The 18,124-nt window shown below is 32.2% G+C and overlaps 2 protein-coding genes across 6 annotated transcripts; both read left to right on the top strand.

Moving 5' to 3' along the window:
• The first annotated feature begins 1,515 nt into the window (after positions 1 to 1,515).
• Positions 1,516 to 5,572, top strand: LOC137806147 (transcription factor bHLH121-like). 2 transcript variants are annotated; one of them, XM_068606122.1, is made up of 5 exons: positions 1,516 to 1,740; positions 1,910 to 2,040; positions 4,149 to 4,276; positions 4,375 to 4,842; positions 5,064 to 5,572. In XM_068606122.1, exons 1-5 carry the CDS (start codon positions 1,643 to 1,645, stop codon positions 5,220 to 5,222), a joined length of 984 nt encoding a protein of 327 aa, XP_068462223.1. In that variant the 5' UTR covers positions 1,516 to 1,642; the 3' UTR covers positions 5,223 to 5,572. The 2 variants fall into 2 exon arrangements, with proteins under 2 accessions (XP_068462223.1, XP_068462222.1); XM_068606121.1 differs by having other exon boundaries at positions 4,366 to 4,842.
• Positions 5,573 to 8,235: 2,663 nt separating this feature from the next.
• LOC137806146 (probable RNA-dependent RNA polymerase 1) lies at positions 8,236 to 15,833 on the top strand. 4 transcript variants are annotated; one of them, XM_068606119.1, is made up of 5 exons: positions 8,236 to 8,346; positions 9,889 to 10,439; positions 11,422 to 13,307; positions 14,103 to 14,253; positions 14,856 to 15,833. In XM_068606119.1, the coding sequence occupies exons 2-5, from the start codon at positions 9,915 to 9,917 to the stop codon at positions 15,660 to 15,662; spliced, it is 3,369 nt and encodes a 1,122-aa protein (XP_068462220.1). In that variant the 5' UTR covers positions 8,236 to 8,346; positions 9,889 to 9,914; the 3' UTR covers positions 15,663 to 15,833. The 4 variants fall into 4 exon arrangements, with proteins under 4 accessions (XP_068462220.1, XP_068462221.1, XP_068462218.1 ...); XM_068606120.1 differs by having other exon boundaries at positions 8,272 to 8,351; XM_068606117.1 differs by having other exon boundaries at positions 8,328 to 8,559.
• Positions 15,834 to 18,124: the final 2,291 nt, after the last annotated feature.

The following is an 18,124-nucleotide window of genomic DNA, read 5'->3' as shown; positions in this document are numbered from 1 at the left end:
AAATAAACTAATTTAAAATTACAGAAAATTTTATTTCATTTTCATCTTTTACTTTTTCTCTCAATTTATGAATGAGTTTGTCAATACATACTTTTGCATAATGGTAGCATGTAAGACCTGAGTTTCATTTAAAAGCAAGTTTTAAATGAATAAAAAATAAGTTTATAAGGAAAAAAATAGATGTTTCTTGTGATGAAAATTGATTTACTCAAGGAATGTGTACATTTACAATAATGGTTGATGGAAAAAAAAATTCCACTTAGCCACTACTTGGATCAATAATAAAAAACTAGTGGCCCCAGGACAATTACCCACTTGTATTTATAGTGGGTGAAATGTGGTAGCTGAAGAAACGTTATTAGATTAGCATCTACTACATTATATTAGCTTGTTATTTTTACACAATTTGTAATTTGTGGTTAATGGGAACTTACAAGATGTACTATAAAGACTAAGAATCAGTGTGAGTTAGCAGGACTCAGCTAAGAACTCTACAAATTGAACTGAAAGATGGATTTCACAAGTAGGTTAGAGGTGTAGTTGGTAATAAGATTTCTTTTTTTGCAACGTGGTTTGGCAACAACGTGGGTTGGCAAAGGAGTGTAGGTTCATTGGCAAAGGAGTATGGCTTGCTATTTAATTGCATATGAGCCTCTGCATCTCAGCCTCATTCACGCTAACAAATGTGTTTGATTTTTTTCCTTCATTCAATGGGTCAAAATTGGTCAACAAAATGACTATCTTGCAACACTATTTTGAAGCACGCTTGTAAGTGAATATTAGATGTACTTTAAAGTTGTCATGGGGTGCACTTTGGAAATTGAAGGTCTTCCCTTCACTCTACATGAATGATGAGGACAAAGGAAGAACTTGCAAACTTGTGACCATTGCATGTGAAAGAAGTGAATTTAGTGCGTTGATTAAAGTGGGTGAGACAACCCCACTGCGATAGACAGATCGAGAGTTTCAATAAGCTGAGGGAGCAAATATCGAATGAGTACATAGACACCAAAGTAGATACTATGTTGTTACTATTGAGAACCTTGATCTTGAAACCATTGTTTTCCTCATCTCTACAGGTAACAAATAATTACATTTTCTCTTCTAAGATAATTTAACGCAGTTTTTTAGAGATACTTTAACTGTTATTCTTTATTATAATTCAAGCTTTTATTTAAAAAATCTGTACAATACAAATTAACATTAACATAGATTATAAAAATAAAATCTAATTAACGTGACAGAAATTATACCAACTTAGCACAACTTCATATTAAGGTGACAAAGTTGTGTCAAATTCGCATCACTTATCCAAATTTATAACTTTTTTTTAAAAGCAACCCAGTTTTGTTAAAATAAGAAAAAGAAATTCCACTATCGTAAAAAAAACCTGTTCTAGAAGTATAAAGCAAGCTTGCAGAGACATATATGCGTCTAATGTCAACTTACGTGTGGTCACACGTGTGAGGCAGTAGGTCCTAATCAAGGACCAGGTGTCCCGAAAACGACATGCTTCAAAACAAACACCGAATTTGGACATATATGGCTTCCGCGCTGGCTCGTGGAGTGCACACGCTTCATCCCTTTCTCTCTCTCAAAACCGTTTTTTGGATTAGATTCAGATTGTGCCCCTAACCCCACCATGGATCATCCAAATCCACCACACTCCACCACACCCAAACACGCTTCCGATTCGCTCCGCCGCGCCACTCCCTCCTCTAACCGTTTCCGCACACTCAGGTTTCGATGCTAATTACTCACTACAAACGTCTTTTCAATCGGATTTTGTATTGACGCTTATATGGAAGAAAATTGAATTGGTCAAAATTGTAGGTTGAAAATCAAATTTTAGAGTAAAGAAGAGTTTTCAGAAAAAAATTTATGAACTCAAGTGTTGTGTTATGTGTAGGGAGAGAGAAGGAACGGGTGAAGGGGAAAAGGAGGATCCGAGTGCCTCACGGAAGGTTCTGAAAGCTGACCGCGAGAAACTCAGAAGGGATCGACTCAACGAACACTTTCAGGAGTTGGGAAACACGTTAGGTTCGTTGGTTCATTCAACAATTTTTTTTTTTTTTTTACAATTTCATTTTTTTTCGGATGCCAAATTTAGGACTGATTTTGCTTCCGGAGAATCTTTCATCGATTGGTTCATTTAGAATCCGTTTGAAAAGATTCTTAGTTCTAAGTTTTTTTTTTTTTTTTAAAAATTTGTCTTAGTTTAAGGTGACTTCTTCTAGTTTTGAAAATTATTCTTTTAACCTTTAATTTAAAATAAATTAGTTTGAAATTTTCTGTTCTGCTAAAATTAGTTTAAGGGAATGTTGATAGTGATGGTGTGGAGAAGAGGATGTTGTTCGTCGTAGTAATGGTAACGGGGATAACGGTGTAGTGATAATGATGGTAGTGGTAGTGACTGAGTTGGCAGTGGTGGTACTAGAGGTAATGGAAGTGTCAGTGGTTGGTGTTAGTGGCAATAACAATGAATATAATAGCAGTGACAGTGACAGTGACAGTACTGGTGCAAAAATGTGACGGTGTAGGTGAAGGTAGTAACAGTGTCAATGATCTTGGTTGTTGTAACAGTGGTAGTAGCAATGACCATGGTGGTGGTGGAGATGATGATGATGATGATAGTAGAGGTAGTGGTGGTTGTGGCGGTGTTGGTTTTGGTGGTGGTGGTGGTGGTAACGTGGACACCATTGAGAAGTGTCATTGCCAAAGGTATCAAGAGTGTGCATTTTAAAACTAAAAGACAAATTCATAAAGTCCATTTTTCTTCATTTTGAAAATAGAGGTAAAAGTGCTTCAAATTTGAGATGAATAATTTCAACTCATTTTTTTTGCCGAACACGTTTTGATTTGAAAATTACATTTGAAAACTAAATTAAAAAAAATATACAACCACCTTGAACAAAGCATTAGTAATTTATTCTCTCTCTGTTTATATTTCTTTATTTAACATTTATAAAAGGTTTGAATTTTTGTCTGAAGTCATTTCTCTTATTATTTTCCTCACTTTTTCTCCTACCAAACCAAGAAAAAATTGTTATCCGTTCTTTCTTTATATTTTCTTTCCTCTCACTTCCATCTCTTCCAAGCATAGCATTAAGGTAACTATTATTAAAGTCAATAAACTTACCTTGCATAGAGGTTTGTGATTGGTTGACATGTGAAACGATTTAATACTTTGAGTGCATAGTCTATTATTACTCGAAGTCACTGTTATCCCCTCTTAACTAGTATGGTACCCACTCTTCTTATTGGCTGGGGATGTAGAAACAACGTATAAGAAGCATCTTTTGCAATATGCCTTCAGTTACCCGGCAAGATTATTGTTGAATAAAAATAAATAAATGTTTTTGCATTGTTTCCAATTACATATTGTAAGAATGTTAATTCTGTAATAACTATTTCAAAAGTCATATCCATGGTTATTTTAATTATTTGACTGTGTAAAAATAATTATCCTGATGGTGGACAGAAGTTAAATTCTATTTATTTTGTAGCCTCAAATTCACCTAATCCCTAACAGATCATAAAGTCAAAAGGAAGAGAAATCTGATTGATACATAGTCGATCCCCTGGTTAGTGACAGGAGGAGAAAATGGATAAAAGTTTATATTTATTTCCCTTAAAAACTTCAAAATCTCATTTATTGCCTAAGATCTAATACTAAATGACAAGAGTTGGGCGAATAATGGATAAAAGCATGTCTGTTGTGTGGATAATATACACAATTCACCTTTTTAGTCATAATCTTTGCTGGAAGAACCTACTGATATGACTGATTCTGTGCTGATAGCTGAAACAAGAACATTCTTTGAATCTTGATCTCGTGCTGTAAATGGCTAGTGCAAGTAGTTCTTTTATAATTTTAAGTATATTTGACTTTGAGGCCTCCAAGAATCAGGGGTGTTACAATTTTTCTGGTTATTGTATAGTATATTTGACTTTGAGGCCTCCAAGAATCAGGGTTTCTTTTTGTATAGACATCTTTAGTAAGGATATATATAAATATATATTTATATATTTATACAGACACACATATAGTCCAAGTTTTTATGTCCATTCCAACATATATTACCAATTTGATGTAGCATTTATAACATAACATTACTGAGATATTTATGCTCTTTGAACTAATACAGATCCGGATAGACCCAAGAATGACAAGGCAACTATCCTTACTGAAACCGTCCAAATGCTAAAGGACTTAGCTGCTGAAGTTAGTAGGCTTAAAACTGAACATAAAGCACTTTCTGAAGAGTCACACGAAGTAAGGTTCTTACTTGTTTAAATTTCATCACAAGTTTACAGCACTATCTTCTGTTTGCTTATTCCTTCTGTCAATTTTATAATTTGCAGCTAATGCAGGAAAAAAATGAACTCAGAGAAGAGAAGACATCTCTTAAATCTGATATAGAAAATCTCAATGCCCAGTATCAGCAGAGAGTGAGAATCATGTTCCCATCATGGAGTGCAATTGACCATTCTGTTGTCATTAATCCACCTTACTCTTATCCACTTCCTATACCTATCCCTCCTGCACCAATTTCGATCCACCCATCTCTTCAACCTTTTCCTTTCTTTGGAAATCAAAACCCTCATCACATTCCTAGTCCTTGTTCAATGTACGTCCCATATTCTACTCCATCTAATGCCCCAGTTGAGCCACCATCTGTGCTGTATGCTTCCACGTCCCATGTGTCCAACCAAAGGGAATCTTTTAGCAAGTCATCGGGTGATAGAAGGCCTAGTAGTGATGCTGAAAGATGTAGCAAATCTCACGATGTGGCCACAGAACTTGAACTCAAGATGCCTGGATCATCATCAACACAACAGGTAGGTTACAAAAAATCTGGATTCATGATTTTTTTTAAAATATAATTTAGTCCTCACATGTCGAGAATTCTTAATTTTCATCTCATATGATGATATCTTCAGGAATATTGATTAAAAGTAAACAATGTCCTATTTGCAAGTATTAAGAAACTTTAACCAAGTCTTGAAAATTAAAGTTGCCTCAATGCTCAAACTAACTACATTATTTTCAATTTCTGTAGGGTTGCACTTCTGGAGGAAGGAAGGGCAAGCATTCAGTGATAGAAGATAGAACCATCATAGGTGGCAGTGCTGGGAGTGCTTCAAGCCATTATTCTTCGTCTCAAGGACTTCAAGATAGCTCCAACAGTGTGGGTGACATTCCAAAGACTGATAACTGATATTGTATATGGATTCTTGTACCATTTGATCACACCATACAAGGTCATATATATATGTAGCTTAGTTTCCAATTGATACTTGTTCCTTAGTCTGAGTATAATGTGGCAATAGATTCCATAATTTCTAAAACAAAATGACCAATGGAAGAGTAGTTAAAAGAGAAGGTCAAAGATGTAGTATAGATGTATATTCGTTGGTTAACTACTACAGCATTGTAACCCTTACATCTAGGTTTCAAACTACTCACAATAACCCACCTTTGAGCAATTTGAGTGCTTGAAAACCTCTCATCACTGTGTAAATATAAATTCGCATTTTATACTAAATATTATCTGCATTTTATACTAAATATTATTCGCATTTGAGTACTCACAAAACTTGGTGAATTGTTCTACCTGTGACTTTCTCTCCATTTTTCTATGATCTCATGGGAGTTGGATCTTAGCCTTTGAGTTTAATCACTGAGGGCACCAAAACGTCCACCTTTAGATTCAAGATTTTCTTCAATTGTTTGTGTCAGCTCCAATTCACTGCAAAGAATTTAAGGCTTTTTCTTCCTACATCCCATTAATATGAAACTGCACCCCATAATATACCTTAAGTCCAAGTCCGAGATAATATTATTAGGGTCAGTATATGAGGTTGTTCGGTTGTTCGCTTTGGAGGTTGGAGGTTGGTGTTCCGTCATAATCTTGGAGAGTTGGAGGAGAAAGGAGTATATATATATAAACTGCTACGGTATTGTCCGTTTTGGATGTTGGTGTTTCGTCATAATCTTGTTCTTAAAAGACACCTTGGAGAAATGAGTATATAAACTGTCTTTATCCTCTAATATAACAAACTTTTTAGATTTCTTGGAAGAGTTTTATCTCTCTTCTTCTTAGGTTGAAGTTAGTAATTATGGAGGTATATGAAGCAAAACCTTAAGTCTTAGGTTGAAGTTAGTAATTATGGAGGTATATGAAGCAAAACCTTAAGTGAAAACAAATTACAAAGTATACATATTTTAATATAATATATATAATTCACGTTAATTAATAGAAATTTTAAAATTCCCAATAAAAACATTTAGAAAAATTTAAAGCGTAAATGACTGATTTAAATAATTTCATCCAAGCACATTGAAATAAAATTTCATCCCAACCATGCTCAAGATTGAAGATATCATGCTCAAGATTGAAGATATTATTAAAAGATTATCTAGTTTTAAATTTATCTTTAAAGAAATTAATTTATTAATAACTCATTATACTATATAATTTTTTTATTACATATTCTGAGATACTTTATCCGAAAAAGAATTTTATTACTTTAACTTTATCCTTTTGTAAGTCAACACTCAAAGTCCCGTAATTCATACTTATGCTACAAGGAGTCCTACTTCATTTGCTCACAAAAAGAAAAAGTAAAACAAGCAAACAAAGAATCTCAAGTAGCTTTGTTTAAGAAACTCAAGTTTTTCCTAAAGAATAATTGAAAATTAAATAAAACAAAAAAAATGTTGATTAAATTATGACAATAATATATACTTACGTGACTTTTTATTGTATGTCATAAAATTTAGTGGTTGCATGCTTAATTTAGTTTTCTCTATCACCAATTATTTGATGCAATTTAGTCTTGGACCAATTTGTATTCAGGATATATAAAGAGAGATTTATGATAATATAAAATTCCATCAAATCAAAAGCAATTTAATTAAATATGATATAATTTAATCAAATCATATGAAAAAGATATTTATATAATAATAACTGATTGAATAAAAAATATCTAAATTAGATGCAACGTTATAACTTGAATATTTATATAATAATAACTGATAGAATAAAAAATATGAACATTATAACTTGGATATTTATATAATAATAATCGATTGAATAAAAAATATCTAAATTTAAGTTTAAAGAATCTTTTACATTTTGGAGCTTAAAGAAATATTTTGGATGGAGACATAATTTTAATAAGAACAATAATGATAATAACATCAAAGTTGATCTAAATCCTGTACAAGAAAAGACACAAATAAGAGAGGAAACTACAAAGAGTAGAGCAACCTGACCCTACAACACACGCGAGATAATGACTCTTTTATAATCGCTATTCGAGATCAAATGATCACTGGATCAAAGTTATACATAATTACTATTCGAGATCAAACAATCATGAGATCAAAGCAATATAAAATGACTATCTAAGATCAAACAATCATCAGATCAAAGTTATACAAAATCGTTATTTGAAATCAAATGATCATCAGAACAAAGTTATGCATAATCAGTATCTGAGATCAAATGATCATTAGATCAAAACTATACAAAAGTTATCCGAGATCAAATGATCATAAATCAAAGATATACAAAATAGTTTGAAAATAAGCAATTGTCGTTCTAAGTTGTTTGAAAATAAATAACCATAAACCACCTAAAGATAAACCATCATTAAACAAAATTAAAGACTAAAATAACTATTGATATATAAATTAGTTTCTATAATTAATAAATAAATTTTAAATTTGTATCTAATTAATTACTAAAAATTTTAAATAGCGATTATCGTAACTAATTAAATATAATTTAAAAATTATTATTAATAAACTTTTATTTATTTATCTTTATTTTTTTTTACTACTTTCCCATTTTGTTCAATCCTAATCCAGTGTGAGATGGAATTGAGTTGTTTTTGCTTCAACCTTACACAGTATTTTTCAGAGTCAAGTCAGTGAATAGTTGGTGCAGAAAAAGTTATGAACTCCTTATGAAAGAAGGAGTTGTGCTTGATTGGTCAATGAAAAAAACAAAAACATTGTTTATGTTTCATCCATTTGTTAGGATCAGTACTTTACTGTGCATCTTATTATTGGATTATTCAATTTATTATTTAATTATCCTTTTACTAATGTTTTCTTTTTTTTTTCTATGGACCCACTTTATTTCACAAATATATATTTTCTTAAATTTAATTTTATGTAATTTACTTAAATATATATTTTGTGTAAAATTGTTATATGACAACAATTAAATGAATATTCCATTTTGTTGTTGTGTCTGTTACTTTTTGCTTTCGCTCTGTCTGCCGTTTGCTTGCACAAACAGACATTGAAAGAGATCAGTATCTCGTGAGGTAAGGTACACCGAAATCTATACAAATGAACCGTTAATATTTTTGTGTCTTTTGGACTACAAATTCACACCTCAATTATTCCAGAAGTTTATTGATAGAAAATTTATATAAGTTTCTTCAATCACTCTATACTCCAAGCACTCTATACTACAAGCAAGCAGTGAAAGTGTTGGTGTTGTTGGTATTGCTGATACCTTCAGTCTTCAATATTGGGTCATTTTCATTATTCTTTTGTTCATTCTTCTTGTGGGGTTGATCATGATTACTTGATAATGCATACCCATATTCCAAAAACTTTTCTTGTCTTTGATAATAATGTATCTTCTCATGGTTGAATGACTGAAGTGTGATGATCTGTATTTTACACCGAGAATGTGTTGATGGTTGCAAGTGTGGAAGATTTTTTTGTTTTTCTTTAACAAGATGTTGCATTTTTGTTCTACTTTCTTTCTTTGTTTTTTGTTTGTCTTTTCTTGACATGTTTGATCATAAACTTTTATTTATCTGTTTTTTTTGTTTTAGAAGAATGTTGTTTGGTGGACTTTATACCACATGATTATAGATGTCTGATGGTGTTCCGAGAGGTGGACACACTTTAATGGCATTTTCTTTCTTTATTAGTTTTTACTATGATATATGTTTCTGAAAGAAAATACAGAGTTTGGCATCATTTTCGAGTGTAATGGGGTGGAAGAGAGAACGGGTTTTGAAGAGGAAAAGGAAAGGTAGAGAGGAAAAAATCGAAGGATTTCTAAAGAAGAGAAAAATGTAAAGAAAACTGATTTCTACATATCAGTTTTTTTTACCTTTGTATTTTCTACAAAAAAGTTTTAACTGATTTCTATCTCCTTCTGAATTATTTTTCATTTTTTTCAGTGTCATTGTTAAAACAGTTGTTAATCTTTAACCTTCTTTTTTTTACTTTTAACTGTACTTTACAAAAACCCTTTTTTATGCTTGAATCCACACCATGAATTACAACTAGTAGCATAATTCACTACATATCAAGAAGACAAGGAATAGGATTTTACGGTTCTGTCTATACACCATTGATTTAATTGCAATTCTGTTATCCTAAGGTTTATATTTTTGTTGTCAAGCTTGTTCTTTTTGTGTAATTTCTGGAAATATAAATTCTTTGATCGGGTCTCCTTTTTGTACTTGTTGATAGCAACTGGAGATAGATTGATGAAAGTTGTTGACAGTGTAATTGTCTTTCACATTTTTTTATAGCATGGATGAAAAAATCTGTATTGAGAAGGAGTGAATAATTTTGCCTGCACTCATGATCTAACTCACTTCTTTCATTCAAAAGACATCTTGAGAATTCAGGCTAATGCTTGAACTTGTTCTTGGCATCAGTTGTTCTTATTTTTGCCTCTCTATCAGTTGTATATTTACTTGAATAACATGCATAAACTTACACTGCTTTGTTCATCAGAAATCTATGAATCTCCTTGTTAATATAAATGGATATCTTATAATTAATCCGTGTGGCATTGCTGTTTCCTTTTTTAACTTTTTTCTTGTTCTTCTGTCCAGGTCAGGCAAAAGAGTTAGCAATTAGGATGGGTAAAACAATTGAGTTGTATGGATTTCCTACATCTGTGACAGCGCATGATGTAAAGATTTTTGTAGAGAATTACACTGGTAAAGGAACTATTGCGATGATGAAGATAAGGCATGGCAAAGGTCGGATTCCAAGAGCATTTGCTATTATTCAATTCACCACAGAAGAGTATGCTGCATCTATGATGTCGATAGCTAATAACTTTTTGAGAACACTGCGGTATGGAACCGCCTTCTTAAAAGCTCGGGTACTGGAAAAAGATATTGATTCAAAGATAGGAATGAATTTGCCTAGTTTAGAAGGTGTAAAAGTGTATTTTGGCTGCCCGATTTCGAAAGAAGTATTTTCTGTTCTGGAGGAAATGAAGGATGTCAGTCTAACTTTTGGGAGTGGAAAGAGAAAGGTGCAGTTGATGTTTTCGCATAACCTTGTGCAATATAGACTTGAGCTTTCATATGAGAACATTTGGAAGGTTGAGCTGATTCGACCACGGAATAGAACTGCATGTTATCTCCTTGTTCAGGTAGTCAAATTTGTTTATTATTAGTTTAAGACAAATTTGATTTCTTAATAGACTTAATGTTACTGTGAATTGGTGTAGAATCATGACAAATACATTGTTTGGTTTTGAATTCAGGGATCTGCAATTGGAGTATGATATTATTAACTTGTTAGTATTGCTTGCTAAACTTGTGGCCTGCTCTGTCCATGGTCTAGGGTATCTTATCTCTAATATCTTAGTTCTTTCTTATATGGAGTTTTATAAGATTTTGTCCTCTATTCCATGGTCTAGATTAGTTTATCTTTAGGAAACACATTTGTGAGTGTTGATTATGGAGTATTCATACAGAAAATAATATTTTAGGTTTTTTGTTCAAGAGATGGTGATAAGGAGAAGTGGTTTTAATGTTCAAAGATGGTGTTCTGCAATTAAAATCAAAGTTTAGTGAACTTGGGACATTTATGGCTATTGGCTACACATTAATCAAGATAGAAAGGAAGGAATGTATTTATTGTCACAGCATTTGAAGTTAGTTGGCAACTCTTATATTGAAAATTAACTTTGTTCTACAATTTATATGTAATTAGTTCTCCTAATCTTAGGATTGCATGACATGCTTTTATTTGTGAATCTTTTCCTACATTTTATCATCATATATGTTTCTTTCTGTGAGTAAATGTAATACTTTCTTCCAAATCGAAGTAGTTGCTTATTTGTCTCTCAAATTTTAACTATTATACTTGTTTGTTACCCTTTTATATTGAGAAAGTTGTTCCTATTGAAATTATTCCATATAATTTCTTCTACAGTTTGTGTGAATTTTTTGATTTGTGCCAAACAAGCCAAGAACTTAACTTAATATGTATATCCTTAGATTTTACTTAAAGCCAATTACTCGATGTTTCATTATGAACTCTTGTCAAATTCTATGATTCTCTTTGTATTTTACTAAGATTGCTGTAATTGACAAATGCTTAACTATTTATTTTGCTTCAATTGTTAGTTACTTGGTGCTCCCCGGATATTTGAAAACGGCGTACAAACGTATTCGGAAGATGTATTTGTCAGTATATTTGATAATCCATTGTACAACTTCTTCAAAGATGTCCCTGAAGACCAATGGACCAGAACAATTGATTTCACTAAGGATAGTTGTATTGGACAGTCCTCCGCCATATGTTTGGAGTTTTCCAGGGAACAAAATTTACCAAATTTCAAGAATATTTTTGCTTATTATGAGCAAAGTGAGAGGCAATACACACTACAGATAGGAATACCCTTTTCTCAAAATTGGAATCTTGTCCCCATTGTTGCTCCTCAAGGTGTTGAAATACCATACGACATACTGTTCAAAGTCAATTCATTGGTTCAGCATGCATGTCTTCCAGGACCTGCACTCAATGCTGACTTCTATCGCTTGGTTGATCCACGCAGAATGCCACTTGATTTTATTGAAAATGCTTTGGAAAAGTTGTACTATTCAAAGGAATTCTGTTATGAACCTGCAAAGTGGCTCACTAATCAGTACAACAAGTACCTTAAATCAAAGCATCATCCACGGTCACCTACAATATCTTTGGATGCAGGGTTGGTATATGTTCGCAGGGTTCAGATCACACCTTGCAAAGTTTACTTTTGTGGCCCAGAGGTTAATGTCTCAAATCGTGTTCTCCGACATTTCCATGAACATTTGGATAACTTCATACGTGTTTCATTTGTCGATGAGGAGTTGGATAAGATGTTTTCAACTGATTTGTCATCACGTGCACAGAAGAAAACTGAGGTATACAAAAGAATTCTTGACATCCTTAAAAATGGCATTCTTATTGGAGATAAGAAGTTTGAATTTCTAGCATTCTCATCAAGTCAGTTGCGGGAAAACTCTCTCTGGATGTTTGCTCCTACAGGAACTGGATGCAGTGCCGCTTTCATAAGGGAATGGATGGGAAATTTCAGCAGGATTAGGAATGTTGCAAAATATGCTGCTAGGCTGGGGCAATCTTTTGGTTCATCAACTGAAACTTTAAGCGTCCGTAGGGATGAAATTGAAATTATTCATGATGTGAAGAGGACTTGTGGTGGAATTGAATATGTCTTCTCTGATGGTATTGGGAAAATATCTCTTGAATTTGCCAAGAGAGTGGCTAAAAAATGTGGCTATGATTGCACTCCATCTGCCTTTCAGATTCGTTATGGTGGTTACAAAGGAGTTGTAGCTGTTGATCCAGAATCACCTTATAAGCTATCACTGAGGAATAGCATGCGGAAGTACGACTCAGATAACACAAAGTTAGATGTTTTGGGTCGTAGTAAGTTTCAGCCATGTTTTCTGAATAGGCAGTTAATTACTCTCTTATCCACTCTTGGTATCAAAGATGGTGTTTTTGAGAAAAAGCAAAGAGAAGCTGTGGATCAACTGAACACTATACTGACAGATTCATTGAAGGCACAGGAAGTTCTGGACTTAATGTCTACTGGGGAGATCACCAATGTTCTGAAGGAGATGCTCATTTGTGGCTACAAGCCTAATGAGGAACCATTCCTTTCAATGATGCTGCAAGTATTCAGGGCATCAAAACTGTTGGAACTGCGACTCAAATCCAGGATCTTTATTCCGAAGGGAAGAGCAATGATGGGGTGTCTAGATGAAACTAGTACTCTGGAATATGGTCAAGTATTTGTGCAGTTTTCCAACAATAGGCTGAGGGATCTGTCTGATGATGATTCTTGTTCCTATGATTTGCCAAAAACTTATATGGTTGTAGGTAAGGTGGTAGTAGCTAAAAACCCTTGCTTGCACCCTGGTGATGTGCGTGTTTTACAAGCTGTGGATGTGCCAGATTTGTACCACATGGTGGACTGTGTTGTTTTCCCTCAAAAAGGAACAAGGTAATATGCTTAAGTATTTCTATTTCTACCAGTTTTCAACACTATTTTATGGAATGATACATTTCTTTCATATGTTTATGGCTGTTAAAAAATGTTTGTGTTGTGATATTTGGGAAACTAGGATTGGAACTCAGAATTTACTGGCATTATAGGGACCTAGAGAATGAGTAGAAATGAAAGATAACCCTTTTACATTAAAACTTTCCTCTAATTATCATCCACTAACATTTATCTCTCAAATGCTCTTGCATAACCTTTCAATATATTTTCCTCTGATAGAATCTAGAAAAAGGAGGGTAGCTATCAGTGTGCTCAGTGGATATATATACAATACATAACTTTACTGTGTAATACACATGAATTTTCAACAGAACAACTTTTTAACAGAGGCTAGAAGTAACAAATATTTAATTTCACACTATATGGGTGGGGGGTTGCTTAGCATGTATTGAAAATCATTCTAAACAAATATAAATTTCATGCTGTTTGCTCTGCCATATTGAAAATTGTTGCATTGTTTTTTACTCTATTTTTCTTGGTAAGGTGTCAAATCTTTTCTCATGGAGCATTGCAATACTACACTAGATAGTGGATCCTTTTTATAGTGCTAGGCAGTTGCAGTTCACTTGTTTCCTGAAATAATCTTGTAGTCAAATTTTCAGTGTTACATGAGCAACTATCAGTATGAAAAATATTTCTATTTATTAATGTATGTATGTTCTGACTTCTGCACTTGACTTGTTTTGAGAGTTTTGTTGAACATGAAATCTCTAGTAACTGTTTTCAATATTTTAGACCTCATCCAAATGAATGTTCTGGAAGTGATCTGGATGGAGATATCTACTTTGTTTGTTGGGACCCTGAATTGGTTCCTTCTGGCGAAGTCCAACCAATGGACTACACTCCCTCCTCCACTATAGAACTGGATCATGATGTCACAATTGAGGTATCATTCTCAAAGCTTCACATCCATAACCAATTTTTTATGTATTCTTTGCATTTGTTTTTGGTATTATAACTGTTACTGTTATAAATGATCTTTGTAGTTGTTTTTGCTGTTGCTAGATAGTGATCCATATCCATGTAAATACTATAATGGAATGCTTCCTTGATATAGAATAGATTATGTGCTTGCTTTCTCCATAACACCATTATGCATAGCTTGTCTTTTTATACTCCCATAGTGATCATGCACATTTTTATCTCCAAATTTCACCCATTTTTCTGTAACTATCTTCATTGTTTAGTATCTTTACTCATGAAATGAGACATGGGGAGTATTATTTTTAAGACTTTCAAATCAGAACTTCCTAGAACTGTTATTAACTCTTCCTTTTTAGTCTTGTTTAACCTTTAATCCTATATACAATGTGATCATGCACATTTTTATCTCCAAAATTTCACCCATTTTTCTGTAACTATCTTCATTGTTTAGTATCTCCTCTATATTCCAACATAATGATTTGCTAGGTTCCTTTTATCTTGTACTTGTGTTGTCATGCAGCATAACATTTTGGAGAGAAGTTTGTGACTGGTTTCTTTGTGCAGGAGGTTGAGGAGTATTTTTGCAACTACATTGTGAATGACAGTCTAGGAATAATTGCCAATGCACACACTGTCTTTGCAGACAACCAACCAGGAAAAGCCATGTCTGCTCAATGTCTTCAGCTTGCAAAGCTGTTTTCAACAGCAGTTGACTTTCCAAAAACTGGTGTTCCAGCAGTTATCCCTAGGGAACTGTATGCCAAAGAGTATCCTGATTTCATGGAGAAGTCTGACAAAGTCACCTACAAATCTCCCAATGTGATAGGAAAGCTCTTCAGGGAAGTTAAAGAAATAAGTGCTGATGACTCTATTTCATCCTTCACCCAGGAGGTAGCCAGAAGGTCCTATGACACTGAAATGGAAGTTGATGGCTTTATGGATTATGTTGATGATGCTATCTACTACAAAACCAACTATGACTACAAGTTGGGAAATTTGATGGACTACTATGGGATCAAAACTGAAGGGGAAATCCTGAGTGGTAACATAACAAAAATGTCAAAATCCTTCAACAAAAGGAGGGATGCAGAAGCAGTGAATGTGGCTGTGAGGTCCCTAAGGAAAGAAGCTAGGTCCTGGTTCAATGAGGGAAGCAGTGATGATGATGCATATGCAAAAGCTTCTGCATGGTACCATGTTACTTATCATCCAAGTTTCTGGGGTTCCTACAACGATGAAGGGATGAATAGGGATCATTATCTGAGTTTCCCATGGTGTGTTTACCCTCAGCTTCTCCAAATCAAGAAGGAGAAAATGTCCATGAGAAACTACTCTTCTGCATACAGATTGAGTGGCTTGCATTTGAATTGATGATATCTTTGGACTTTGCATAGTTGCTATTTTCCTATATTTCAATGTTCTTGTAAACAACTTCCTGTGTAAATATGTGGCTTTTTAGGCTTTTAATGATTTGGCAATTACTTAATTTCAGTATGAAAAACCCAAAATGTCTTTAAATAAAATGGGTTACATATGAAAGTACATTCTGAATTTTTTTTTCCGGAATATGTTTCTGTGTGTTTTTTTCCAGAACAAATTTTTTGCATTGTGGCTTTCTTTTTAGCCAAATTTTTTTTTTTCGGAGTTTTATTTCCAAAATACAATAATTTTTTATAAATCTACTTTTTTTTAGTTATGGATTTTCATTTCCGGAATGAAGGACATTTTTAAAAATTTATAACTATGTAAGATGTAGGTTCAAAAAGATTGGGTGTAGAAAGAATTTATCCCTAAATTAATTTCAATTGGGTATTTCTCCCTGCACCCCAACAAAGGACTTCTTGCACCCCATCATTCTTGGAAAATACTATTTACTGTTTTTAAAAATGACTTTCACATTATTATTTTTTTGAAATATTTCTAGAACATATTTGTGGAATATATTTTATGAGTTTTACATTTACTATTCTATAAAATAAAAAAATTTGTTCCAGATTATATTATGACCAAACACCAAAAATAATATATTGTTTTAACAAATTATAACATAAATTGCCATGCTTTTTTAAGTATGCTTTTTGTGTACTTAATTTTTTTTAAATTATTATTCGTTTAGTCTTTCTAAATTGTATAAATATCATCCTTTTGTTTTTATAATTACAAATTATTCATTTTAATATCCACAAATATTATTTTTAATATTTTAATTTCTATATTTAACACATTTAATCTCTTTTAATTATACTGTCTAAATTCAGATGATCTAAAACAAATTAGAATTTATAATGATTAAAAAAACAAATTTTAGTAAAAGGGAAATTTATTTAAAGATAGATGATAACAGATGAATAATTAAAATAAACATTTTTTAGCTTTTCATAAAAAAAATAAAAAAATGGGGTGACCTAAGCCCCACACTGCTATTCCTTGGCTATTTGTAGGATAGAATGACCTAAATTATGACCTAAAAGCTCTGCATTGCATGTGCTTTTTAACGTGAACACTGCAAACAATAATGTTGATTCCTTTCTTATTTTTTTATTATAAATATATATATATATGTATATATATATATATATATATATATTAATCTGGAAGCATGATGTTTAATAAACATATTAAAATGCTTCCTTAAACTCAGCATTTCAGTGTTTTTTGCTTCCTTAAACTAAACATCTCTACGTTTATTTGTGATTTATTACTTTATTAGATATTTATAAACAAATTCGATGAATGAGGTTTTTTTTTTTTCCTTCTTTTAAAGTTATTTTTTATTATTATTAAAATTCATGTTAGACTATACTGTGCCATCACTTAAAAAAAATAGTATCAAAATAAAAGAGAAAAATATATGTAAGAAGATTTGACCAAACTTATATGAAAAAATATAAGAATTTAAAGAAACTCTCAAAATGCAATTAATCGAAAATTTAAACTAAATAAAAAAAAATAAGAAGGCAAAAAAACCTTCTTTGATGCGTAGCTTCTAGGAAGACAACAAATAGAATCACTACAAGAAAATCATTAAATATACATCAATTTTAGAGACAATAAATAATTAGTTGTTATAGTTACTAAATTAGAGACCATTTTAGAGACTAAAAAATTACTGGTTTCTAAATTAGTTTTTATTATTGATAAATAGTTTCTAAATTGGTACCTAATTAGCTATCAAGGTTTTAACTACCAATTATTTAGATTTTAAATTTGGTAGTAAAAATCTTGGTAGCTAATTCCAATTTAAAAACTATTTATCAATAATATAAATTAATTTAGAAACCAATAACTTTTTTAGTCTATAAAATAGTTTATAATTTAGTCACTATAACAACTAATTTTTTCATCTCTAAAATTAGTTTTTATTTAATGATTTTCTTGCAAAAAATATCAACCCATTTCTAAATTAATAAAATTAAGCCAATTACACTTCACTCTCACATCTATCCATCCATATAAGATAAGTAATGCATTGCACTAATTTTAGTAAAAAATTGTGAGTTTCTTTAGTAAAAGTAAAGGAGATCTCTTTCAAATTTTGAGCTTGTTTAAGCCAAACAAAACCTTGAATTTATGAACATAACTTCCACTTGGTTCAAAGCAACAAGCCCCACCCTAGAAAATTAGGGTATAGCATGTTATATTATGTACGGAATGACATTATATTATATAGAATATCACAAGTGGGATTTGCATGTGCTTCAATGTGAACCTACCAAAAACAACAAAAACTTTACTTATTGGTTATTATGTTCAAACTCCCAAGATCCTTCTTTAATCTATTATATCATAACTTTAGTATATAAAATTCTCCATCTCCACATTCAAGGAAAGTA

Source organism: Phaseolus vulgaris, chromosome 3 (genome assembly GCF_000499845.2).
Source record: "Phaseolus vulgaris cultivar G19833 chromosome 3, P. vulgaris v2.0, whole genome shotgun sequence".
In the NCBI taxonomy this organism is placed as follows: Eukaryota; Viridiplantae; Streptophyta; class Magnoliopsida; order Fabales; family Fabaceae; genus Phaseolus; species Phaseolus vulgaris.
The sequence above is the reverse complement of the archived record's forward strand: the minus strand, read 5'-3'. Positions and strand labels throughout refer to the sequence as shown.